This window comes from Bison bison, unplaced genomic scaffold (genome assembly GCF_000754665.1).
Source record: "Bison bison bison isolate TAMUID 2011002044 unplaced genomic scaffold, Bison_UMD1.0 scf7180017864456, whole genome shotgun sequence".
Lineage (NCBI taxonomy): Eukaryota > Metazoa > Chordata > Mammalia > Artiodactyla > Bovidae > Bison > Bison bison.
The window spans coordinates 28,686,614-28,713,090 of record NW_011495018.1 but is presented as its reverse complement, the minus strand read 5'-3'; the positions used below and the strand labels follow the sequence as shown (position 1 = coordinate 28,713,090).

Genomic DNA, 26,477 nt, shown 5'->3' with positions numbered 1-26,477 from the left:
AAGAAGAAACCTTTGCTCTTTTGGACACTGAGCCGTGAGGCTGGTCTCACCCTTCCCTGGCATGCCCAGCCCCAAGTTTGAGTCTATTGTTCCTTCTCCCTGTGGTCTTGCTAACCAGTGAGGAATCAGATTGGTGAAGAGTCGAGCTTTATTTTTACAAAAATGAAGGTTGTAACATGTCTCAACAGCTAGCCTGAGGTTGGGCTGGCTCAGAATTCAGAATTTGGGGATTGCCTTTGTCCTTTCTTGGTTTCAAAGCAAAACCAGGCCGTAGTACTCCAGCCGAGACCTTGGTCAAAGGTGGGGTCTGACTGATGTTGAGGTTGGTACCACAGGGTACTGGCAGCCACCCCCGTCCTTCTAGGGAAGGGGCCACCTGGGAAGCCTGGAGCACCTCACCTCACACTTGTGCTGAGCTGGCCTGGCTCTAAGAAGGGGTGGGCCTCTCTGTCTCCAGGCCAGATTCTTGCTCTGGCCGACAGGGAAGCAAGGCCCAGCTGAGTTAACTCAGCTGAGAAGCAGTAGGTCCCATCTCTCCAACTGGTTCCTGGGAGAGACTGCACCCCTGGGTAACCCCAGTGCCCAGGAGTCAGCAGCCTTTATCTTAGGTGCCTGAGCACTGTGGTCACAGGTCTAGGAACACAGGGAGGCCGGGGAGGAGGTATCACTGAACCCTCCAGGCAGGAGAGGTCCCTGAGTAGCTGGCTTCCCTGGCCCACAGGCTGGGTTGGCCTTGTCATGGGTTTTGAAAGTCCAGGACACGGAGGTTGTAGGACAGTGCAGCATAGAGGTGTCTGGTGGTGAAGCGCAGGCAGTACACAGGACTGCTGAGGGGTGTCGACGTCAGTGGGAAGGCCTGCAGGGGAGGGACGAGAGTGGCAAAAACATCCCCACTGGGAGCGGGGGGAGCCCAAATGCAAGATTCCCCGGCCTGGTGCCAAGGGACAGGGGCTACTCTAGGCTTCCTCCCGCCCTCCCCAGGCACACCCACTCCCAGTGCAGACCCTGGTAACGAGCCCTGGCATCCATGAGGCCTGCCTGCGGTGCGCAGGACACTTACATGGAGGCAGGCCCTTTGGCGGCGGTCCCACAGTCGCACGACACCGTAGTAGGAGGAACCAGTGGCCAGCAGGTGGTTCCCATCCGTCTGCAGGCAGTACAGGGTGCTGTCGTGGGGCTCCTCCCACTCCATGACACACTTCCTGTCCAGGAGGAGGTGATGCAGGGGGTGTCTGGGGGTGCCCTCCGCCTCCACCCCAGCTTCCCCAGAGGCCTTAGGAAGCCATTCTGGTTGGGAGAAAGATGCCAAACCACCACATTCCTTTAAAACCAACTTAATGGGGGAAAGCCTCCTCAGTAAAGATCTCTTTCTCACCAAGTCCCTGACCCCAGGCAGGCTCATGCCTCCTTTGTGCATCACGTGGCTGCTGTGTGTCACCAGATTTCAGAGGCAAGGAAGGCCTCAAGAAAGCTGGGACAGAATGCTGAAGGACAGCACCCTGATGGCTCCCAAGGCTCTTATTGGGGCCTGGTGCCTACAGTCTCCTGGGCCACGGGACCAGGGCTGCCGAGGTAGGGAGTCTAAGCTTACTCTGGCCTTGCCAGCTGTTCTCCCAGTCCCTGCTATGGGGTCTCTGTCCCTATCCTTGGGGCACCAGGACAGGGGCGGGGTTCCCACCGCCTGTTGTCCTGCCCCACACACTCACCGGGCACTGGCTCGGAGGTCCCAGTAGCGAACATAGGTGTCGTAGCCACAGGACAGGAGCGTGGAAGGGGACTCGTACATGACGTCCAGCACCCCAGCCCCTGGGGGAAAGTCACTGCCCAGGTGCGTCATCAGCTGCCCACTGGGAAGAGAGGCGGGGCAGGGGATGAGAGGTTGTCCTGCCTTGGCCCACACACATGCTTTTAACCTTCAAGTGGCATCAGTCCCTGGGCTCCTTCCTGAGCCAGAATTAAGACCCTCGGAGGAAAGGGGCCAAAGGAGGAGATGCCCTGGACTTCCAGCCCTCTCCCCTGTTCCCAGCCCCTGCCCCTCCCCCAGCCGAGGCCTCAGTCAGCCATCAGCAGCCTCTCCATCACACCTGCACGCTGGCTACCCGCCACCCAGCCACTCCTCCTTGGGACAATGAATGGGCCTTGCCGAAGGGGTCGGCCCCCTCACACACACACATTTGGTTACTTTATATGCCTTGATCCTGCAGGTCATGCAGTTCTGAGCTGCCTGAGTCCAATGCCTTAATTCCTGCCTGTAATCTGGGGCTCAAACCTCATTGGGGATAAAGACCACACAAAGGGAGAAGGGGAGTCCCAGGAGATGTTAAAACAAGTAAACACCTTTGTGTCTGGGGAGAGAAATCGCTGAGAAAGCAGCTTAGCAGGCCGGTCCCTGGTGTTCCTGGCCCGGCTGGCCCCCGGCCTGGGGCTAGCACGCCTCTGTGATCACAGCCCCCAGCCTGCTGGGCTCCAGCCTGCCCCGCCGCCCCTCCCGGTGGCCAAGAGCAGATTACTGAGAAGAACAATTTCTTTGTGACTGTGTAATTCCCTCCGTGACCGCGGCAGTGGGCAGACCCCTTGCCCTGATGCCAGACCCCTAGCAACCACCTAGGGGGGCCTCCTGGCCCTAGCAACTACCCCTCAACATCAAGTATACCCGCTAATCCCTGTGGCTATGGGATGGGTAGAAGCGGTGAGTTTCTTCAGAATGGGGGCAATGAAGAAGGGGGCATGCTCCAGGCCCGACCCCTCACCTTCACTCGGGACATGCTGGGCTCTCCTGCATGGTGTGACAGGAAAAACTGGGCCGTGGACACTACACAGGGACACCCAGGTAAGAGGCCCGGCATGGGTTGGGGAAGACTTTGTGGTCTCACCAGCCCAGCCTTGGCCAACCAGGTTTCACCAAAGCAGCCAGAAGCCACGTGTGTGAACGTGGGCCTTAGCTCTGGTCCTTCCGCCTCACAGACCCCGACCCTCAACCTCCGTTCTCCTCAGTGGAGCCGCCACCTTCCCTGGAGGAGGAAAGGAGGCGGCCGCAGGTTCTTTTCTGCCCAACTCTGCCTTTCCCTGTGAAGGCTGAGTGGTGAGGGGACCCCCAGCAAGCAGCACTATTGCTGTCCAGTCAGGGCAGGGTGGGGGTAGGCCCTAAGTTGGCACTTCTGCCCCCAGCCTCCTTCCCAGGGAAGTGCTCTTCCTCTCTGTGTGCTGAGGGCTCAGACAGAAAGCCTTCTCCCCACATCAGCATCTCCTAGACATCACGGACCTCAGTGCCGAAGCAGGCCCGCCAGCCATGAGGCACCACTCTTGGGCAAGTCAGAGGGGCTGGGGTCCTGGGCTTTCTGTCTCTGTCGTCCACTGGGTCCAGGCTGCTTTGCTCCACAGTTCTGCCCCCCCAGATTTGGGGGCCCTGCCCCCTCCATTAGTGAGGCCTCCAAGACTGACTGAGGAGCTCTCCCCTTTAATCTATAGAAGTAATTTCATGTTTGTCTGTTTGAAATAGAAGATGAAAGGCAGTGGAGACTGGGGGCATGAAGCCCAGCGTGGCTCCACCTGCCCACCCCTGGTCCCAGGGTTCGGAATGAAGGAGAGCCAGGCACCCGTGGACAGAAGGTCGGCAGCAGAATGACCACACCCACACCGAGTTGCCAGCCTGTGCAATAAGAAACACATAACCCTACCCTCTGCTGCTGCTAAGTCGCTTCAGTCGTGTCCAACTCTGTGTGACCCCATAGACGGCAGCCCACCAGGCTCCTCCGTCCCTGGGATTCTCCAGGCAAGAACACTGGAGTGGGTTGCCATTTCCTTCTCCAACCCTACCCTCTGGGGAGACCCAAAGGCTGAGCGAGCACCAGCCCCCAGAGACCAGGACAAGGCCCAAAAGCCCCTGTCTTGCCGGCCTGGCCTGGTCAGGGCCTGAGGAGTTTCTGCCACACTAGTTCTGACTCCCTGAAATGGCCACACACACTTTAAATGAGCCAATAAAAAGATACAGTTTCTTTTGCCTCTGGGCCTGGGACGCTCCAGGCTCTGTTGTGCAGTACCCGTGAGGTTAAGTTCAGAGCATAAACTGACACACCAGGCTCTGGGAAATGGCCCTGTCTCTTCAAATAGCAGCCCAGCGGTGCCATAGAAGCCCTGCTGGGGCTTTGATTTGGGAAAACAAACAGAAATGGCACCATGGGCCCTTCGTGGCCCCCACCACAGGACCAATTTAACTAGAAAACTCTAGCTCAATCGCTCTGGTGGAGGGAGCAAGATGAGCACCACAATAGCCCCAAACTTTGGGGGGAAGGGGGACAAAACAAGCTGTCTGTCTCCTGGGCCCCTCCTCCCGGGCTCCTTTTCTTACTGCAAGTGTGTTCTTGTAAAAACGATTAGATTGCAATTTGTATAACGTGGTGACCCCCAAATTCAGACGTTTCACCCCTTTTCTCTGGAAAGAATGTTAAGAATGCCTCTCGGCCTCTCACTGTGGGGGGCGTGAGGGAGGGGTGCAGAGCCTTGGCTGTCGCACACTTGTGTGGGAAAGGGGCTGCCGCTTAGAGCCTCAGGCCAAGACAGGAGCAAGGGCCAGGTCTGCACTATAGACACCAGACAAAAAGTCCTTCCCTTCCCGCTCCTGTGCACAAAGCCAGGGCTGCCAGGAGCCACTGAAGGCTGGGGGGGTCTCTACCCCAGCCTCCCCCTAGCCTGACTCCAGCAATTCTCTCTCGATCCAGGGAAAGATAAAGACAGATGGGGCCGCCCCTGTGAGCCTGATGAATGAGACACAGGCTGGGGAGGGCTGCCTGAAGGAGATCTGTTCCCCAGGCTGGGCTGTCTGCAGCTTCCCAGAGGAGCCCCAGAGTACCTGGGTAGGAAAAACAGCAGAGTATGGCTGGATCCCAGACTTTGAGGTGGCGGGGCTCAGGTGAGGGCCCTACCTACCCTGCTGCCCAGGCAGCTCCACTGAAGCTGGAGGGAAGTGGGACCATAGGAACTTCCTGACAGGGAGGAAAAAATTTAAATAAGGCACTAATAGCACCACCACCCCCATCACCATCTTTGTTGGACAGCTGACTGGAAGTAGTTACTAGCCTTGAAGACCGGATGCCCTGTCTGGGCGAGGCCCTGAGCACCAGGCCAGAGTTGGACACAGGGAGGCAGTCCCTGGAAGCCCCCCACCCCAGGCGGGGCCCTACAGGCCAGGGAGCCAGGTGCCCCGCCTCACCCCGTGTTCTCCCTCACCCCGCCTCCACACACCTCCCTGGTGACCCATACAAAGTCCTCCTGTGCTGACCACCCTGAGATAAGACACCCAGGCTCTACTGCCTCACCCACATGTAAGAATGCCCGTGGCCCCCACGCCATTCAGTTCAGTTCAGTCGCTCAGTCGTGTCCGACTCTTTACGACCCCATGGACTGCAGCACGCCAGGCCTCCCTGTCCATCACCAACTCCCGAACTTCACTCAAACTCATGTCCATTGAGTCGGTGATGCCACCCAACCATCTTATCCTCTGTCGTCCCCTTCTGCCTTCAATCTTTCCCAGCATCAGGGTCTTTTCCAATGAGTCAGTTTTTCGCATCAGGTGGCCAAAGTATTGGAGTTTCAGCTTCAGCAACAGTCCTTCCAATGAACACCCAGGACTGATTTCCTTTAGGATGGACTGGTTTGATCTCCTTGCAGTCCAAGGGACTCTCAAGAGTTTTCTCCAACACCACAGTTCAAAAGCATCAGTTCTTGGCACTCAGCTTTCTTTATAGTCCAACTCTCACATCCATATATGACTACTGGAAAAACCATAGCTTTGACTAGACAGAACACAGGTCCTTGGAGGTTCTGTGGGTGTTAATTCCTGCATCTGTTTGGGTGTGAGGATACCTCACCCAGTATGTGCAACCACAAAAATAAAACAATGGCTTCTGAAACGAAAGGATGGAAGAGTGACAGTCTACCTTATCTTCGCTTCCCCTGAAGGTGTAATACAAGCTGGGCCTAACATGGTCACTGAGAAAATAGGACAGTGTGCCCTCCTTTCTTTCCACCCTCTCCTCTTCCTTTCTTTGATCAATAGTCATTTACTAAGCGCCTTCTGTACACAAGTCATTGTGCCTAATGGAGACTGCAGGGAGGTGTGAGCTGAGACTTGGGCAGGGAGGGACATGGTCCCTTCCTCCATGGAGGGAAACAAGTCTCATCTACCCGACTGACAATACAGGGGGTGGCTTGGCTGGTACCAGGAGAGAGATAAAAGGGAGTTTACTAAGGGGACTTATAAAAGGACATTTCTGCAGTGAGTGACCGGCAGGGACAGAAGGTGGGAGATGGCACAGGTGAAGGACCAGCAACTGCAGAGGTGCAGGCCTGGGCCACCTGCTTTGGCGGGAGGTGTGGGTATGTGAGGGGAATAAGCTGACCACCGCGGGCCTCCAGGCGCTCACTGCTGGAGGGTGAGGGGCAGGAGTGGCCGTCCTTGTCCAGCCCTCTGGTGAGGAGGGTGAGAGACTTTAGGAGGCAACCTCAGTTCTGTAACCGAGGTCCCAGATAGAACCGTGGAGACCAGGAGAAGCCCACTAAGGCTTCGCCGGCCCCAGCCCTGTCCAGTGAGCGGGAAGGGCCCTTTCCAAGCACAGGCCCCTCACATGCACGTGTGTGCGCGTGCACAACTCCAGCACCCGCCTGCGCACACGTGTTCAGACACAATGGCTCAAAGGCCAGGCAGCCAGGCAGCCCACTTTGTACTGCTAACAAGAGGACCATAATTACAGGAAGGGGCAGCCGGGCAGATAAAAGGATACAAAATTTCAACATCTGTTGCCATAAAGGGATAAGGAGAAGTGAAACGCAAAGTATCAGTTTGGTGTCAGCAGGCAGAGAGCCAATTTCAAAGAGTTCAGGGGGACAGAGGGGACAAGAAAGAAAAAGGAAAGGGGTGGGGGGAAAAAGAAAGAAAGAGAAAGAAATTACAGGGTTCCTTAAAGAGGTAAAGAAAAAAGAAAATGAAAAAAGCTGTCAGTAATACTTTCAAAGGAGAAGGCACATACTTAAAGAGGGGCAATTCCCATAATCACCCTGACTGAGGACCAGGCCCCCCGCCCCAGGTGGAGGGTCAGGGGCAGAGACAAATCCACACCTGGGCGGGATGGGCACTAACAGTGCCCTGAGAGTGGCCCAGCCTGAAGTCAGGACCCCAGTTTTTTCTGCAGACAGAAAGGGGTGTAGCCGGGCACCCTTTGTCATTCCAATGCTGTAGGATGCCGTGACATGTATCTCCCATGTTCGGTCCAGGGTTCCAAGATAAGTTCCAGGCCACGTGGTGGCCCACAGGGTGACCCCATGAATGCTCTAAGGGTCACCATCTCCAGCCACAGGGGTGAGGATCAGGGAGTGCCTCGTGGTAGAGGTCTATTCATGCTAAAGAACGAGCAGTGTTTCAGTAGGCAGAGAGGGGGTATTTCAGGCACAGGGGTCAGGTAGTAGAGCAGAAGCCCAAGGGAAAAATACATGGTGTCTGTCAGAATATGTGAGAAGCTTCTCTGCCCCTGCCTCTGTTGAGAAAGAGGAGACTTAGGGGCTTTAGGATGGAAATGGAGGAGTCATGGGGCACCAGGGATGATGCTGGCCAGAAGGGGAAGGGGAGATGAGGTGGGATTATGCAGGGGTGTGAGTCACACACATACTGAGCAGTGCACTACCTAGCCAAGGACTCAAACCCTCAATACCCTAGGAGGAGCCAAGGCACCAAAACCCACCCCTCCTTTCTTCCTTACCCAGCAGTTCCTGGCTGGCTTGGAGCTACAGCTGGCCCCCTGGGAAATCTCCAGAGCCGAGTGAGACCTCAGGCCTCTCCATCCTGGTGCCCACGTCCCCACTGCCTCATCTCAGGGCACCAAGGCTAGATCCAGCTCAAATGCACCTTGGTAAGGACAGAGCCAGGGGAAGCTGTGTGTGTGATGTCAGGCCAATCAGAACCCCCACCCACCCCAGGGTCTTCCAGCAGCAGGAGGTGTGCCCCACACAGACACCACCATTCCTGGGGCAGAGCCAAGGGCCCTTAGCAAATGCAGACAGAGAACACTACATGGGCCTTCATTTCTCCAGACTCAAGGTCAGGAACAGGATGACTTTGGCACAGTTCCGCAGGGCCTAACTAGGGATACCTCAGTGGCGGGTGAGTGGCAGGGTCAAGATACAGCTCCTGGGGGCCAGGGATGGCCTGAACACCATCAACCCTTGGAAACAGGAACACGCCAGCACATCCAAACTGGGGGAAGGACTCTTATCTTTCTTCCCATCTGGTTTACACAGGTTAGAAGTCCCCTGCCGCTGGGCCCAGCCCACGGTCCACAGCTCTGAGAGAGAGGCAGGAGAGGAAGAAGAGTTGGGGACAGCCAAGCTCCCTGCCATCCAGGCAATGTCGTGGTGCCCACAGCTGCTCTCAGACCAGTATGCTCCAGCTAGCACCTCGCTTCCTCGTGCCCTCAGAGGGAGAACAGAGGCTCTAGGAATCCTGAGGCACAGAGGGCTTGAGGGAGCCATGATGACATTGAAAGAGGTCCTCAGACACTGAAAAGCAGCCTAGGCTGCCTGAGGACCCATTCCTGAGGCACAGATGGATGAGGGCACGCTGGTGCCCAGCAGGTGCCTATGCCTCTGAGGTGTGTCCCAGCCCCCACCACCACCCTAAGGGCAGCCTCTGGAGGGGCCATGCTCTGAGCAAAACTGCCCTCCAGTGCTCCTCCCCCCAGGCTGAGCACACACATAAAAGAAAATCCCGGCCCTCCTCAGGTTTCAGTGGTGACAGGTTAAAAGCAAAGAATCCACCCAGCACTGAGCACCGCCCCGCCACCGAGTCCTGCCTTCGATGCTGCTCCACCTTCCAGATTGGCCTGTCAGTCAGGCTTTGCTGTTATTGAAAGATCAAACTCTGTCCTGCCTGTTCATTACCTTAATCCTATTTTCTACATGGCTTTATTATCTGCTTGGGCTTCTTTGGGAAAGAAGCTACAGACAGTTGTCCTGTCCATCCATTTCCTCCCACCAAAAGTGGATGCCTCCATCAGGGCATATTCCCCTTCAGTCCCTGCACCACTGGTCCTCAAGCTTCCCTGAGGACGGACGAGGTGTTTAAGTGAGGCCTGGCTCCTCAGTGGTGAGGAGAGGAGTCTGGGAGCCAGAGAGAAGGCAGGTGAAGCCAAGCAATGCCCAGGGCAGCCTAGCCTCAGGCTGGCCAGAGGGTGCAGTGGCTATTTGCTGTCTGGCTCCAGTGAGAACTGAGGCCATAGCTGTCTTGTACCCATTCTCACTTGGGTCCTTTCTGGGTTCTATAAAGGCCAGTGTTTAGTATTAGTGAGGTCTAGGGGTTTCATACGAGAATGCTGTTGAAGGAGCTGGTGCCTTAGAACTCCATTCTGACCACTAATCTGTGCCCCAACATACCCCCACCACGGCAACCACAGGCAGAAGAGACCATTCAAAGGTTACTCAGCCTTCAGGATACAGCTGGACCACAGTGGGGTGGTGCACACCCTCACTGCCCCAGCTCGTCTACCATCCCAGGCCTGGGTCAGTACTGATGCCAAGCATACCCAACAACGTGACTAAATAAAACTGACTTTCAGCAGAAATGCCTATCTCTGTGACTTCGTCAGTGAAAAAGCAAACTATCTAGTCAGAGATAGGCAAACATGAGCAGACATTTTACCAAAGAGAATCTATAGAGGGCAAATTAGCACATGAAAAGATGTTCAACAGCATTAGCTACTAGGGAAATTTGAATCAAAACCACAAGTAACACATCCATTAAAATAATTCAAATAAAAACTAGTGACACTACCAGATGCTGTTGGAAACGTGCAGAAACTAGATCTCTCAGATACTGGAGTCAGAACATAAAGTGGTAAGATACTGAAAACAGGCTGGCAGGTAAAAAAACTAAGCACATACTTACCAAATGACCCAGCAATTGTATTCCCAGGCAGTAATTAAAAAAACTGAGAACATGTGCCCACACAAAAGCCTATACACAATAGTTTGATCCGCAACAGTCAAGAAACAGAACAGCCCAAATGTTCTTCAATGGGTGAATGCTGACTGATGGGGAAAGAAAGTTTGGTATATGCATGCCAGAGAACACTACTGAGCAAGAAGGACGAGAGCAGTACTGACACACGCAGCAACTTCTGTGACTCAAGGGAATTACGCAGCATAAAGGGAAAAACCTCCAAAGATTACATATTACGTATATACTACATACATTATTTCATTTATATAATACCTTCAAAATAACGAAATTACAGAGATGAAGAACACCTAAGTGGTTTGCCAGAGATTAGGAGCAAGAGGGAGGGGCAGAGGATGGGTGCAGCTATGAAGGTGTATAGGAGGGGTCTTTGTGCTAATGAACAGCACAGTTCTGTATCTTTATTGGGGCAGTAGTCACATGATTCTACACATGGGATAAAACTGCAAAGAAATTTATATACACAAAATAAGTAGAATCAGTTAAAGGTCTGTAGACTGTACCAACTGTACCTACCAACTTGCTAGGTTTGATATTATATAAGATGTTACACAGGTACCTTGCCTTCCTACTTTTGTAACTTCCTATTAATCTAAAATAATGAAAAGTTAAAAAAAAAAAAAAAACACAGAATAGCAGGTAATCAGATGGGAATGTGTCAAGCCTGCCAAGGCAGAGAATTGTAAATAAAACCTAGGTGTATTTTAACTGTTCTTTATTGTTCTTCTTAAGGATCTGTGGGCACTTCCAAAATTTCTTTTAGAAAAATCATCTCTAAGGATAGATAAAATTTTTTATAGCCACACAGTAAGGCACTCCTTAGAGAAGTATCATAAATCCTAACTGTTATCATAAGTTCTACATGAAATTAGGCACCTATTATAAATTACTTCAACAGTTTCCATAAGCTAACAATTGATCTTATGTGAGAAGGTGACACAGTGGAGCCAGTCGGGTTGTGCGGACTTTGGAGGTTTTTCCCTTTATGCTGCGTAATTCCCTTGAGAGTCGCAGAAGTCACTGCATGTGTCAGTACTGTTCTTGTCCTTCTTGCTCAGTAGTGTTCTCTGGCATGCATATACCAAACTTTCTTTCCCCATCAGTCAGCATTCACCCACTGAAGAACATTTGGGCTGTTCTGTTTTTTGACTGTTGAGGATCAAGCTATTGAACATTTGTATATAGGCTTTTGTGTGGGCACACGTTCTCAGTTTTTTTAAATTACTTTCAACCTCCTCCTGGACCACTCAGGCAACTGAAATGGGCTGGCTTGGGCAGCTCTTTCCTTGGCCTCCCAGCTGTTCCAGCCCCACCCACCCTGGAAGCCATGGTGGGCTCAGGAATCTCTTACCTGTTGAGGTCCCAGATTCTTAAGGGTGAGAAGTGCCCACAACAAGCCGTCCCTGTCACAAAGGAGCTGCCAAACAAAAGGAGAGCAGAGTCAGGTCTGGCTTGTCAGAACTTGTGGCGGAAATGGCTACACAATTGGAAGTGCTGTGCTCATTCTCCAGGGTACCATGAGGTTAAGCCAAGCTGAGAGAAGCAGCCAGGAGAGCCATCAGAGAAGTTGTGGGAAACCATATGGAATTAGAGTGACGGCTGTAACCTCCCAGAGCTGCTTGGCCAGAGGACCCACGGGTTCAATGGCAGCATAAGAATGGATCTCTAGATTTGCAACTGAGGCCAAGGGAGAGCAAGCCTGTTGGTCTTCAGTTGTATGAACACCAACTTCTCCCCATAACAGGTTGTTGGGCGCTGGAAGCTGCTACCCTGGTCAGCGGTGAGGGAGGCTGGGCGGCTTTACTGAAGGTTGTAAGAGCTGGGGAATATGGCAACATGATACAAGCACAGGGCAGGCATAAAGGCACCAAAGTTAGAAGAGGCCAATGATGAAAGGCAGGTGATGGCATGAAAAGGTGAGGGTGGGAGAGCAGGGAGTGTGAGGGCCTAGGCAGTCAGTACTGCTGTGGGAGTGGGATGAAAGTCAGAGTTTAGAGGACAATGACAGACACTGCCAAGAGGCGAGAGAGAAGGAACACTCTGACCATATTGCCCATATTTAAGAGCCTCTCTTAAACCCCTAAAAAGTTCAACATATATAATCTGCAGTTTCATTTTAAGTGGAGGCCCAAACCCAGTGAGAAGAATCCATTCAATGAGCCAGGCTGGCCACAGTCCTAGGACTAGAACTTGAACCCATGTGCCAGACCACTCCTTTGTCAGAGGATTTGGAAGGTGTTGGGAGGGGGAGCCTGTAGGAACACTGGGCTTGAAAATCTAAACTGGAACAAGAGAGCTGAAAGCAGTTATGTCACTCAGGAGCCCTGGGGCAGGGAAGGGCCAAGTCCCTACATGTCTGGGCTTGGGGGGAGGGCCTGGACATATTAATGACACGTTAGCACTGTGGGGCAGCAGCCTATCGGCCCTGGCCCTGCCCAGCACCTGTGGCTCTCTGATCCTAAGCATGTCAGTGGGGAGATGGATTTCCGCAGTTGGGGCTCTGAGAAGCCGATGGCTTTGGCTTGGTGGGGGGTTGGCCTGCTAGTTGCTGATAGAGGAGATGTTAGGGCAGGCACTGGGCAAGCCACTGATTTACAATCAAAATTGCAGGGCAGGGGTTTATGTTTCAACCCAAGGCAGACAAAAAGGCCACATAAACCACCCTGGAGCATCCATGCCTCAAATCAAGACTTCTCTAGGGACATGCTCAGTCTTCCCAGCCTCCTATCAACCTATAGGCATGCCAGTAGCCACTAAACTAGAATGGTATTCTAAAACAGTCACTCTGTCATGCTCCAGGTGACACCCAGCCTGGTATGCAGCCACTGGACACTGAAGCCCCAAACTACAAAGCCAGGAGGTGTTATCCTCACTTCCCTCTCCCACCAACATTTTTCTCTTGAGGGCAATCCAGTAATAACTGGTAAAGCTAATTACCTTGGGTTGGAAACATAATAGCCCTTAGAAATCATTCATGCAGGCAATAGGGCTCTCCAGACTTGAGAAGTAGGGAGCCAGGTGAGGGGCACCAGCACAGACACACAGACTCTTAAGGAGGCCTGTGGCAGACCTCTGACTGGCCACAGGCCTAAATTAGCATCAAGGTCAGTCAATGGAGAAAGAGGGGAGGCGCCTCCACAGCTCTGACTTCCCAGCAGCGATGGGAACCCCTGCCCCTGGATTCCTGTCCTCTGTTCCTGCCCACCCACCCCTGACCCTCACCCTTTGCCTCCAGGAGGAATGCCTCTCACCTTCATGCCCATAAGGATCTTTCTTAATTGCCTGGATATAACAACTGTGAACATTTCTTTCCAAAAGCTGCCCTTTTCCCTTGTTTAACCATGTAAAGCAGGAAGCAGATACAGGAGGGAGAGTAGAGAGTCCCTCTGGCATTTATGAGGGCCTAAGGCGACTGATCTGATCTGATCTGAAGAGTTTAATCAAATTTAACACTCAGTCAAAACAAAACAAAAACAACCATGTAAGCAGCAGTTAAGCAGATTTGGAGCCAGGTCCCGCTTGGAACGTTCACCAAGATTCACATCCAAACCACAGGGACTGTCAGCCCCCTGAGGGACAGGGACGGTCAGCCCTACTCAACAGGCAGAAGCAGGATCTGCTGGCTGCTCAGTAGCCTGACAGGCCTTCCTCTTAAGTCCTGCCACACCCTGATCTTGCCTGCACGAGACAAATGGCATTTGAGGGGTTGTCTTCTCATCTTCTTTTTGAGATCATGGACTGTCTGGTGGCTCTTGTGTATTCCAGTGCCCAGCACAGTGTCTGGTACCAAAGAGATGCCCAAAACAAATCTACAGACTTCAACTGAAAGGGCCTTCCAGAGTTCATAGACAACACAGCAGAGGAAGCTAGTCATAGGAGCTGTGAAGGGGGTCCTTCTGCTTCTTAGAGGATTAATTCCCAAATCTGCAAGCTCAGACCTGAATAACACACGACACAGTGTTGGTACAGTGAAGTTGTACAGTGAAGCACAACCAGATAACAGATGAGAAGAAAGGAGCATTGACAAAGCTATATATTGTCACTCTGTTTATTAAATTATATGCAGAGTACATAATGCAAAATGCCGGGCTGGATGACTCACAAGGTGGAATCAAGATTGCCTGCAAAAATACCAACAACCTCGGATATGCAGATGATACCACTGTAATGGCAGAAAGTGAAGAACTAAAGAGCCTCTTGATGAGGGTAAAAGAGCACAGTGAAAAAGCTGGCTTAAAACTCAACATTCAAAAGACTAAGTTCATGACATCTGGTCCCATCAATTCATGGTAAATAGATGGAGAAAAAGTGGAAACAGTTGACAGATTTTATTTTCTCGGACTCCAAAATCACTGCAGACAGTGATTGTAGCCATGAAATTAGAAGACGCTTGCTCCTTGGAAGGAAAGCTATGATAAACCTAGACAGCATATTAAAAAGCAAAGACATCACTTTGCCAACGAAGGTTCATATAGTCAAAGCTGTGGTTTTTCCAGTAGTCATGTATGGATTTAAGAGTTGGAGCATAAAGAAGGCTGAGTGCCAAAGATTGATGGCTTTCAATTGTGGTGCTGGAGAAAACTCTTGAGAGTCCCTTGGACTGCAAGATCAAACCAGTCAATCTTAAAGGAAATCAATCCTGAATATTCACTGGAAGGACTGATTCTGAAGCTCCAATACTTTGGCCACCTGATGTGAAGAGCCGACTCAATGGAAAAGACCCTAATGCTGGGAAAGATTGAAAGCAAAAGGAGAAGAGGCCAGCAGAGGATGACATGGTTAGACAGCATCACCAACTCAATGGACATGAATCTGAGAAAACTCCAGGAGATAGTGATGGACAGGGAAGCCTGGCATGCTACAGTCCATTGGGTCACAAAGAGGCAGACACGACTTAGCAACTGAGCAGTAACAATAACCAGCAATACCTAAAAATGTCAGCACACACACACACACACATGCTCTTACACAAATGCATACACTCTCTCACCCTGAGGGTCTAAAAGTCATTCTGACTCCACAAACTCTTCTCTTTTTGGACCAGAAAGTCCTTATCAGAAGCTAGCCTTCTACAATTTCTCATCCACTCTACAAAGTCTCACCCTGCCCAGATGCCCAAGCTACCTTACTGGCCCCCTGGTCCCAACTTAGGAAAACCTGGCCTCACAGAGATCATCCATAGGCCCAAGAAGAAGACATAAGAGCCCTCACATCAGAGAGACCAAGAGAGTTGGGAGTTCTGGTAGTCAAGTTGAGGAATAGAAAATAACAAAGATACATAACAGAGGAGAGGAAAGTATGAAGGAAAATCAGTCAGGTGTGGGCAGGGTGAAAAGAAGGTATATACATGCTGCCTCTGCCTTTGTTTGGACCCTCTTCACTACCCTACGAAGTGACTGAGCACTTTCTGTGTGCTAGAGTCTGCAAACAAAGTCTCCAAAGCACTACTCTGTCTACTCCCTCATGTCTGACAGACGAGGACACTGAGACACAGAGAAGTAACAACCTTGATCTTGCTCACACATGGAGCAACCAGTGGGACTAGAATTTGAACCCGCAGCAGCAGCAGCAGCAGCAGCAGTCTTAATTCCAGAGCCCAAGTGATTTTACACCCTGTGCCCCATAAGTTCTTTCCCCAGCACCTAGTATAATGCCTGCCACATACTGACAACTCAAATGCTTATTGAATGAACGAATGGACAAGTGAACAAATGACTCCACCTGGGAGAAGAAAGGAGCGATGGAGGGGCTCTGAGGAGGGGCAGCAGAAGGGTGTGCTCGGCAGCTGTGCCCCGTGGCTGGCCTGGAGCTGCCCAGCTGGCCCAGGCCCCAGCCGCCTCTGAGCTGGGCTGACACACTTTGGCAAGGGAGGCCACCAGAGCTGTCACATCATTCACCAACATGCCCATCAAGTGTATTCAGTTCTCTTCAACCCGCATTGGCATTTTAATTACTGTTGGGTAAACTAATTTGTACAAATGAAGGCCGGGCTGCCTAATAGAATATGCAAGCTCTCTGACCTCTGACAGGCACTGACACGAGATACAAAGGCCGCCGAGGAAGGCTTTTTATCTGAGCCTTATTACTCTCTATTACTCCAATTAGTCAGGCTCCAGTGCTCCTAATTGGAGGAAAAATTGCAATTAAATCAATTTTTGATGGGCTGCAAGTGGGCTCCCGAACCGCCCTGCTTGTGAAACACTGATATTATAGCAGCAAAGGTCACAGGCTTCATCGGCACCTGGGTGCCCCCCGATTTCCCTTGGCCCCCTCCTAAAACGCCTCAAGGAAACCCCTGCCCCTCCATCAGCTCGGCCAGCAAGGGTGGGAAGAAGAGAGTCATTAGAACATGTCAGGTCTCATTGCTGCTGCCGCCATCTGCTAACCTGCGCCATGGACATCATTATAGCGGCTAAGTCCCAAAGCATGAATGCAGTGCGAAGGTCACACAAACTCATCGGGTGAGGCTAGGCCAGAGGCAGAAGTGCAGTGACAGCACTGTGAGGGAGGGACCAGCGGAGTGGGAACAGGAGGTCAACAGAAGTCAGGAAGAGGAGAGACACAGTCCTGGGCAGGTGAAGGATGAGGCAGCCAGTTCCCAAGATCCAGTCAACAGGGCACCCCAGGGGAAGGGAAATAGATGTTATTTGGGAAGGAACAAAAAAGAGAGACAAAGAAATCTTGTTCTCATCAGCAAACATCCACCTTGCAGTGGGGGTACATACACCTGAATGCTCTCTACAGACCAGAAGGCTGAGTGTCCCATCAGTGATGGGGTCAGAAGCACAATGTGGGGCCTACCATCTATAGCAGTGCCTGCCTATCAAGGCTGGGGAGGGAGTGCCCAGAACTAAAGCTTAACCACAGAGGAGAAGGTAAACACAACTTCGTTCACCAAACTAAAGGATAACAAGACCAAGATGCCTCTCTGAAACTTGAATGAGTAAAGTTTAAGGCAAATAAAAAGAAGGTCCATTTCACATAGCATCTGGCATACCATTACCTCAAAGAGATGCTTCAGACAGAAAACAAAAATTCAAAAGAAGGTTAGCCCAACTTCATGGGTGATTGAACCAAAATGGATTAACAGGGAAAGAAGGATGTGCCTTGTCTTCAAGGGGTCAAGACCAAAAATATGTTGAATAAATGCTGGTCTATCTACTTAATGTAATATTAAACAGACATTTAAAATGATATTCCCAAAGAATATAGACAAGATGTTTTATAAGAAAAAGAAAGTAGGGTACAAGCAGCATTAATGGAACTATTTTAAAATAGCTGAGTGGGGAAGTTAAATACAACTTTGTTGATCGAACTAAAGAATAATTAATTATTTTTAACTACAAAAGAGGCAAGCATACACAATGGGAGAACGGTCAGTCTCTTCAATAAACAGTGTTGAGAAAATTGGATAGCCACTTGCCAAAGAATGAAACAACTATCTTATACTGTACACAAAAATTAACTCAAAATGGATTAAAGATTTGAATGTAAGACCTGAAACCATAAAACTCCTAAAAAGAAAACCTAGTAGTGACACCACTCCTGGCAATGATTTTTTGTATGAGACTCCAAAACAAAAGCAACAAAAGCAAAAATAAACAAGTGGGAGCTCATCAAGCTAAGAGACTTTTGCAAAAGAAAGGAAATCATCAACAAGATGTAAAGGCAACCTAATGAATGGCAGAATGTATTTGCAAAGCATATATCCAATAAGGGGCTAATAACCAAAATATATAAAGAACTCACACAACTCCCCTGCAGAAAGCCAAACAATCTGATTAGAAAATGGGCAGAGGACCCGAACATTTTTCCAAAGAAGGCATAGAGATAGCTAGCAGGCACATCAAAAGATTCTAAACATTGTTAATCATCAGGAAAAATCCAAATCCAAACCACAATGAGATATCACTTCACATCTGTTAGAAAGGCTGTCATCAAAAAGACAAGAGATAGCCACTGCTGGAGAGGGTGTGAAGAAAAGGAAACCCTCATGCACTGTTGGTGGGAATGTAAATTGGTGCAGCCACCATGGAAAACAATGTGAAGTTTCCTCAAAAAAGTGAAAAATAGAACTACCATTTGTTGTTCGGTTGTTAAGTCATGTCTGACTCTGCAACCCCACGGACTGTAGCGTGCCAGGCCTCCCTGTCCCTCACTACTTCCCAGAGTTTGCCCAAGTTCATGTCCATTGAACTGGTGATGCCACCCAACCATCTCATCCTCTGCCTCCCTCTTCTCCTTTTGCCTTCAATCTTTCCCAGCATCAGTCTTTTCCAATGAGGCACCTGTGGAAAAGTATTTGCATCAGGTGGCCAAAGTATTGGAGCTTCAGCTTCAGCATCAGTCCTTTCACTGAATATTCAGGGTTGGTTTCCTTTAGGATTGACTGGTTTGATCTTCTTGCAGTCCAGGGGACTCTCAAGAGTCTTCTCCAACACCACAGTTCGAAAGCATCAATTCTTCGGCACTTAGCCTTCTTATGGTCCAACCCTCACATCTGTACATGACTACTGGGAAAACTATAGCTTTGACAATATGGACCTTCATTGGCAAAGTGATGTCTTTGCTTTTTAATATGCTATCTAGGTTTGCCATAGCTTTCCTTCCAAGAAAGAAATGTCTTCTGATTTAATGGCTTCAGTCACCATCCGCAGTGATTTTAGAGCCCAAAAAGAGAAAATCTGTCACTGCTTCTACTTTCTCCCCTTCTATTTGCCATGAAGTGATGGGACCAGATGCCATGATCTTCATTTTTTTAAATGTTGAGTTTTAAGCCAGCTTTCACTGTCCTCTTTCACCCTCATCAAGAGGCTCCTTAGTTCCTCTTCACTTTCTGCCATCAGAGTGTTATCCTCTGCGTATCTGAGGTTGTTGATCTTTTTCCTGGCAATCTTGATTCTAGCTTATGAGTCATCCACCCCGGCATTTCATGTGATGCACTCTGCATATAATTTAAATAAACAGGGTGACAATATACAGCCCTGCCATACTCCTTTCCCAATTTTGAACCAGTCAGTTGTTCTGTGTAAGGTTCTAAATGTTGCTTCTTGACCCACATACAGGTTTCTCAGGAGACAGGCAAGATGGTCTGGTATTCCCATCTCTAAGAATTTTCCACAGTTTGTTTTGATTTACACAGTGAAAGGCTTTTATGTAGTCAATGAAACAGAAGTAGAAATTTTTCTGGAATTCCCTTGCTTTCTCTATGATCCAATGAATGTTGGCAATTTGATCTCTGGTTGCTCTGCCTTTTCTAAACCCAGCTTGTACATCTGGAATTTCTCAATTCAAGTACTGCTGAAGCCTAGCTTGAAGGAAGAACTACCATATGATCAAGTAATTCCACTTCTGAGTATTTGTTTTTTAAAAATAATAATAATTTGAAAAGATACATGCACCCCCATGCTCACTGGAGCCTTATTTAAAATAGCCAAGATATGGAAACAACCTAAGTGTGCACTGGTGGATGAATGGATAAAAAGATGTGGTGTGCATATATACAATGGAATACCACTCAGTCAGAAAAAAGTATGGAATCTTACCATTTGAGGCTTCCCTGGTGGTTCAGATGGTAAAGAATCTGCCTGCAATGCAAGAGACCCAGGTTTGATCCCTGGATTGGGAAGATCCCCTGGGACTGGGAAGAGGGCATGGCAACTTACTCTAGTATTCTTGCCTGGAGAATACCATGGGCAGAGGAGCCTGAGAGGCTAGAGTCCATAGGGTTCCAAAGAGTCAGACATGACTGAGCGACTCACACCCACTTGCCATTTGTGATACAGACAGGCCTTAAGGCATTAGGCTAAGTGACACAGGTAAGACAGAGAAAGACTAATACTATATGATTTCACTTATATGTGCAATATAAGAAAGAACAAAATGAATCAAAACAAAACAAATGAAAAACCAAGTTCACAGATACAAAGAACAGACTGGTAGTTGCCAAAGGGGAGGAGGTAGGGGACAGGAGAAATGGAACAAGGGAGTCAAAAGGTACAAACTTCCAGTTATAAAATAGATAAAGTATGAGGATGTAATAAACAGCATGATGGCTACAGTTAATAATACTGTGTGGCATATCTGAAAGTTGCTAAGAGAGTAAATCTTAAAAATTCTCATCAAGAAAAAAATAATCGTAACTATGTAAGGTGATGCATGGTAACTAGACTTATGATAGAGATCATTTTGCATTGCATTCTAGTATCAAACCATTATGTAGTATATGTGAAACTAATATAGTGTTATACTTCAACTTTTAGAAAAACAGCCTGTGACTAGAAAAGGAAGGAGTAGAATGAAACTCACTAAAATGCTTCAAGTGACTGCACATGGGCAACAGAGTAATTAGCAATTCTTTCTTCTTTTAAATTTTATTTTATAAATCTTCTTTAATGAGTATGTGCTACTTTTTAAAGGGAAAAGTATATTATTTACATTTTATAAGAGAAAACACAACATAACCAAACATTCCTGCCCACTGACTCATGGCCAAAGACAAGTGGACCCGATAATGAGCTGCCTGCTTAAACAGGTGTCAGCAGTGGCAGCCCTGGCACACCTTGGGCTGAAGCTGTGGAACTGATCAGTAGCCCAAGGTTAGGACAGAAAGCCGCAGGTCAGCAGGGAGGGGCTCCACTAGCCTCTTTCTCCCAACTCAGCACTGGCCAGTAGAGAGCAAGACTGGCCCTGACTCCCACTGTGGGCAGAGGCCTGGAACACCTGTCCCAGCCAGTGTCTATCTGCCTGCCTGTCTTGTGTGTCTCTCCTCTCTCTCACACACACACACCTCAGACCCCTCTCAGCCCATGTGCATCCGGATAGGATGGTGCAAGTAAGCCACCTAGGTCAGGCTCTGCAAAGTGTCCAGGGGCTGGGGCTCCCCAGGCTCACCCTCCTAATAAAGACTCTAACAACAGCAACAGAACAGGCTTTCTGCTTTCCCACGGAGGAAATTCCTCTATGGAAACACATAATGCTCGTTTTCCATTTTAACCGGTGGTAAAAGGGCAGCCTGGCCAAGGATATAAGACCCTGGCCCAGGCTAAACAAGAGGAGGCTTGAGGTATAGAGGCTGCTCTTCCCAAATGCACCAATTCCACTCAAGAAACAGAAACTTACAAACTTGAGCAATGGAAGGGCAGAATTAACAGAAAAAATTAACTACATCAAAAACAAAGACTCACAGTACAATGGAATAACATACATTCAATCTACTGAATTTATTAACAAGACACGTTGGAGACGTTTCTACACTCTCTTTTCTATCTGTACAGCCTCCCATCCACCCCCAAGAAGAAATGGCACTATATTCCAGTGCTAAAGGAAAAACTAACTGGGTCAGACTTCCTGAGAAATGATGAATATAGATCCACAAAACTATGTACCTAACAAGAGGCATGAAAAAAAAAGAAATACATATGGTCGTTATTTGTGGACACTAAAACTGTCTACCTAGAAAATCCAAAAGATTCAACTAAAAGTACTGCAACCAATTTCAGAGCAGGATGAGGTGGATGGCACACTGTGTATGACAGTGGAAGGGAGAGTGGGGACTCCCTGGGGGTCCAGTGGCTGAGACTCTACAACTCAGCTGCGGGGGGCCGGGTTCCGTCCCTGGTCAGGGAACTAGATCCCACATGCCACAACTAAGAGTTCACACGCTGCAACTAAAGATCTCGCACACAATGAAGACTGAAGATCTCATGAGCCGCAGCTGAGGTGCAGTACAGCCAAATAAATACATATTAGACAGAGAGACAGAGAGAGAGAAAGGAGTGGGGGCTCAGGACTGCTGGCTCTCCCACCTGGTAACCATGGGATCTTGAATGAGCAACTAACTGTGCTACAAAGCCCAGTTGCTTTAACAATAAAACAGAAATATTAGGACTTACTGAGAAAATTATATGGGATAAGATGCTTAGAGCAATGTATGGCACACAGCAAATCCCCACAGATGTAAACTATTATGCACCAGCAATCACCAAACAAAATGAAATTAGAAATCCATTTGCAAAAAAGAATTAAGAAATTGTAAAATAGCCAAGAATAAATCTAACCAAAAAAAGCGAAACAAAAAGAAACAAAAAACTAAGACAGCCCCATATTAAAAAAACTCTACTATATCCTTTACTAATGGACACAGAATTGCTGAGTAAGTGGAGAGGTACATCATGTTCCTGGATGAGAAGTCTCCAACTGTCAGTTCTCCCATCATTAGCCCATAAATTCAATACAGTCCCATCCAAACAAGATTTTTTATTTAATCAGTTGATTCTAAAATTCATAGGGAAGAGAAAACAAGAAGAGCTAAGAAATATTTTTACAAGAACAATGAGAAACAAATCACTTGACTAAGTATCAGTGCTAGAATAGACAACTAGATCAATGAATCAGAATAAAGAATCCAGAATCATACCCATATATTTGTAGGGAATCAGCAGATCCTAAATGTGGCATTTAAAGGCAGTGGATGAAGGATGAACTAATCAATAAATGGTAGAGAAACCATAGGACATGCATTTGGCAAAAATAAAATTAGAGCCCTAACTCACAGCAGACATCAATTCCAGATGGATTGAGGACATAAACATTTTTAAAAACTACACAAAAACCCATAAACGTGTTAGAAGAAAATATAGGAAAATAGTTTTATAATCTCGAAGTAGTGAAGGCATTCATAAGACAAAACTCTGAAGCCATAGGGCAGAGATGACAGAACGAATCTCCAAATTACAAAAAACTACCCAACAGCAGACACTGTAAACAACAGGCTGAAAGGAATTACCAAATATATGTAGTAGTCAAAAGATTAATACCCCAAAAATACAAAGATATTCTATAAACCATAGAGGGAAAAAACAGATGAATGAGCACAAATTTTCAGTAAGTAATATATAGCAAAAAAAATATACCTGGCAAAAAAAACCATGCAGTAATGTTAACCCTCCTAGTAATCAAAGATTTGCAAATCAGAAAACAATGAAAAATAGCTGCAAATACCTAGAGCATTTACCACACACCAGGTACTATATAATTAATTCATTTAACCCTCAAAACATTCCTACAGGGACTTCCCTGGGGGTCCAGTGGTTAAGACTCCAGGCTTCCACTGCAGGGGGCATGAGTTCCTTCCCCGGCTAGAGGAACAAAGATCCAGCATGCCAGACAGGGTGGCAAAAAAGCCCAACAAACCCACATTCTACATTTTTGGTGATATTTTTCTAGATATGATAATGGTATTATAATCACATTTTAAAACCATCACTATCTTTTAGACTATCCACTGAAATATTTACTTATATGCCTGATATTTGCTACAGAATAATATTGGAGGGCAAAGTGTGTGAGCAATATTGATGAAACAAAATTGGCCAAGAATTGATTAATTATTCTACTTTTGCATATTTTGAAATTTTCCATAAGAACAAAAAAATTAAGTCACTATGAGGTATGTACTACCATTATCATCCCCCTTTCACAGATGAGGAAATTAAGGAATAGGGAGGTTAAGTAACTCACCAAGTCACATAGCCAGCAGGTGGGAAGACTTGTGATTTGATCTCAGCCAGCTGGGCTCCAGAGTCCAGTTTTTAATCACTATTCTATACTCACTACCAGAACTGGATATCATTTTTTACCCTCCAGAGAAACAAAAAAAAATTTTAATCTGATATTATCCAGTACTGATAAGTATAAGAGGAAATACATATGTATATACTGTTTGTGGGTATGTAAAGAGTCGGACACGACTGAGCGACTGAACTGAACTGAATCTGATACAGTCCAAGTGGAGGGCAATTAGGCAGCATCCAAAAACTTTTAAATGTACTTACCCCTCAATCCAGCAACTTTATTCCTAAGTATCTTCCTTAGAAAAATATCTTACTATATGCACAAATAGGCAAGTAAACAGATGCTTCCTGAGGCACTATTTGTAATAGCAAACCACTGGAAATAACCTAAGTGTTCATCAATAGCAGGATGGCTAAGTAAACAACGGTGCAACCATATTTTTCTGAATTACAATGCAGCAGTAAAAAGAATGCATTCTGACATCAAAGGACCTCTGAGCCACATGGGTCCCAGAGGAAGAATTCAAGTTACAGAATACATGCATATTGTGAGCCTAAAACTGAGCAAAACCATGTATTTGTGTAAAGATCTGGAGTGACATCTACAGACTTCCTACAAAAAGGAGAAGAATGAGGGGAAGGGCCACAGAAAAAGAACCTTTTTAATATTCTCATATATTTTTATATAATTTTATAATTTACATATTTTTAAGCTTTTTACAAATGGAACATATTTATATATTACTTATCTAAAAAATAACATAGGAAATGAGAGATTAAAAGGAGGATGATAACAAAGAATATTCATTTTGAAGTTGCCTGAAAGGACTGCATCTTGCTGGTGCCTGAGTTCAATGTGATTCTGAACCCCACACAAACCACACAGTCCCATGGCTCCTTCCTAAACCTAGCTGACGCCCTTTGACAGGGACCATTCACCTGGAGGGCTTCTGAGTGATTAAGGCCTGAAACAGTTGCCTATGAGAATTCCACAGTTTCCTCTCTGCTGTCATATAATAGTATATACCCCCTAAACTTCTGTTTTACAAGCACTTTCTCTGTAGAGAGGTTAAGAACCAGTTTCTTCAAGCAGGAGAGCTACTGAACTCTGCTGGGAGCCTATCAGTGGTCAAAGCCATGGCTTACTCCACCACAGTGCCCCGTACTTACTAGGTACTCAAATGACTAACGGTGCTAAGGCTAGCTAAGCACAGAATTATTTCCAGCTTTAAAACAGATCCACTTTTTCCTCTTTCCTCTAGGCAGTCCATTTGTCATCATGGTAGTGGTCAGGCCCAAGGACTGGGTCTGCTGCTGCTGCGTCACTTCAGTTGTGTCCGACGCTGTGCGATCCTATGGACGGCAGCCCACCAGGCTCCGCCGTCCTTGGGATTCTCCAGGCAAGAACACTGGAGTGGGTTGCCATTTCCTTCTCCAATGCATGAAAGTGAAAAGTGAAAGTGAAAGTGAAGTCGTGTCTGACTCTTAGCGACCCCATGGACTGCAGCCTACAAGGCTCCTCCATCCATGCGATTTTCCAGGCAAGAGTACTGGAGTGGGTTGCCATTGCCTTCTCCAGGACAGGGTCACCAGGCTGCTAACATCTTCTGGGCTTAGGTGGCCCACGTGGTCTGGTGATTCCTGGGGAGACTAAGGCCAAACAAGCTCTGCTGCTTTTTCAAGTTTCCTAATGAGATAATCATGATGGTGTGATCACTCATCTAGAGCCAGACATCCCGGAATGTGAAGTCAAGTGGGCCTTAGAAAGCATCATTATGAACAAAGCTAGTGGAGGTGATGGAATTCCAGTGGAGCTATTTCAAATCCTGAAAGATGATGCTGTGAAAGTGCTGCACTCAATGTGCCAGCAAATTTGGAAAACCCAGCAGTGGCCACAGGACTGGAAAAGGTCAGTTTTCATTCCAATCCTAAAGAAAGGCAATGCCAAAGAATGCTCAAACTACTGCACAATTGCACTCATCTCACAAGCTAGTAAAGTAATGCTCCAAATTCTCCAAGCCAGGCTTCAGCAATATGTGAACTGTGAACTTCCAGATGTTCAAGCTGTTTTTCGAAAAGGCAGAGGAACCAGAGATCAAATTGCCAACATCCACTGGATCATCGAAAAAGCAAGAGAGGTCCAGAAAAACATCTATTTCTGCTTTATTGACTATGCCAAAGCCTTTGATGGTGTGGATCACTATAAACTGTGGAAAATTCTGAAAGAGATGGGAATACCAGACCACCTGACCTGCCTCTTGAGAAACCTGTATGCAGGTCAGGAAGCAACAGTTAGAACTGGACATGGAACAACAGACTGGTTCCAAACAGGAAAAGGAGTATGTCAAGGCTGTATATTGTCACCCTGCTTATTTAACTTCTACGCAGAGTACATCATGAGAAACACTGGGCTGGATGAAGCACAAGATGGAATCAAGATTGCCGGGAGAAATATCAATAACCTCAGATATGCAGATGACACCACCCTTATGGCAGAAAGTGAAGAGGAACTAAAAAGCCTCTTGATGAAAGTGAAAGTGGAGAGTGAAGAAGTTGGCTTAAAGCTCAACATTCAGAAAACTAAGATCATGGAATCTGGCCTCATCACTTCATGGGAAATAGATAGGGAAACACTGGAAACAATGGCTGACTTTATTTTTGGGGGCTTCAAAATCACTGCAGATGGTGACTGCAGCCATGAAACTAAAAGACGCTTACTCCTTGGAAGGAAAGTTATGACCAACCTAGATAGCATATTCAAAAGCAGAGACATTACTTTGCCAACAAAGGTTCGTCTAGTCAAGGCTATGGTTTTTCCTGTGGTCATGTATGGATGTGAGAGTTGGACTGTGAAGAAAGCTGAGCACCGAAGAATTGATGCCTTTGAACTGCGGTGTTGG

General features: G+C 47.8%; 1 protein-coding gene across 2 annotated transcripts in view; it reads right to left on the bottom strand.

Annotated features, from left to right (window-relative positions):
• Positions 1 to 130: 130 nt before the first annotated feature.
• Positions 131 to 26,477, bottom strand: part of FBXW4 (F-box and WD repeat domain containing 4) — an 85,548-nt gene continuing 59,201 nt past the window's right edge. Inside the window, exons 6-9 of one of the 2 annotated variants that reach the window (XM_010859479.1) lie at positions 11,355 to 11,420; positions 1,707 to 1,847; positions 1,061 to 1,202; positions 131 to 856 (exon numbers count right to left, since the gene is read on the bottom strand). In XM_010859479.1, the coding sequence (XP_010857781.1) occupies positions 737 to 856; positions 1,061 to 1,202; positions 1,707 to 1,847; positions 11,355 to 11,420 (469 nt within the window). In that variant the 3' untranslated portion in view covers positions 131 to 736. The other variant, XM_010859480.1, reaches the window with a different exon arrangement.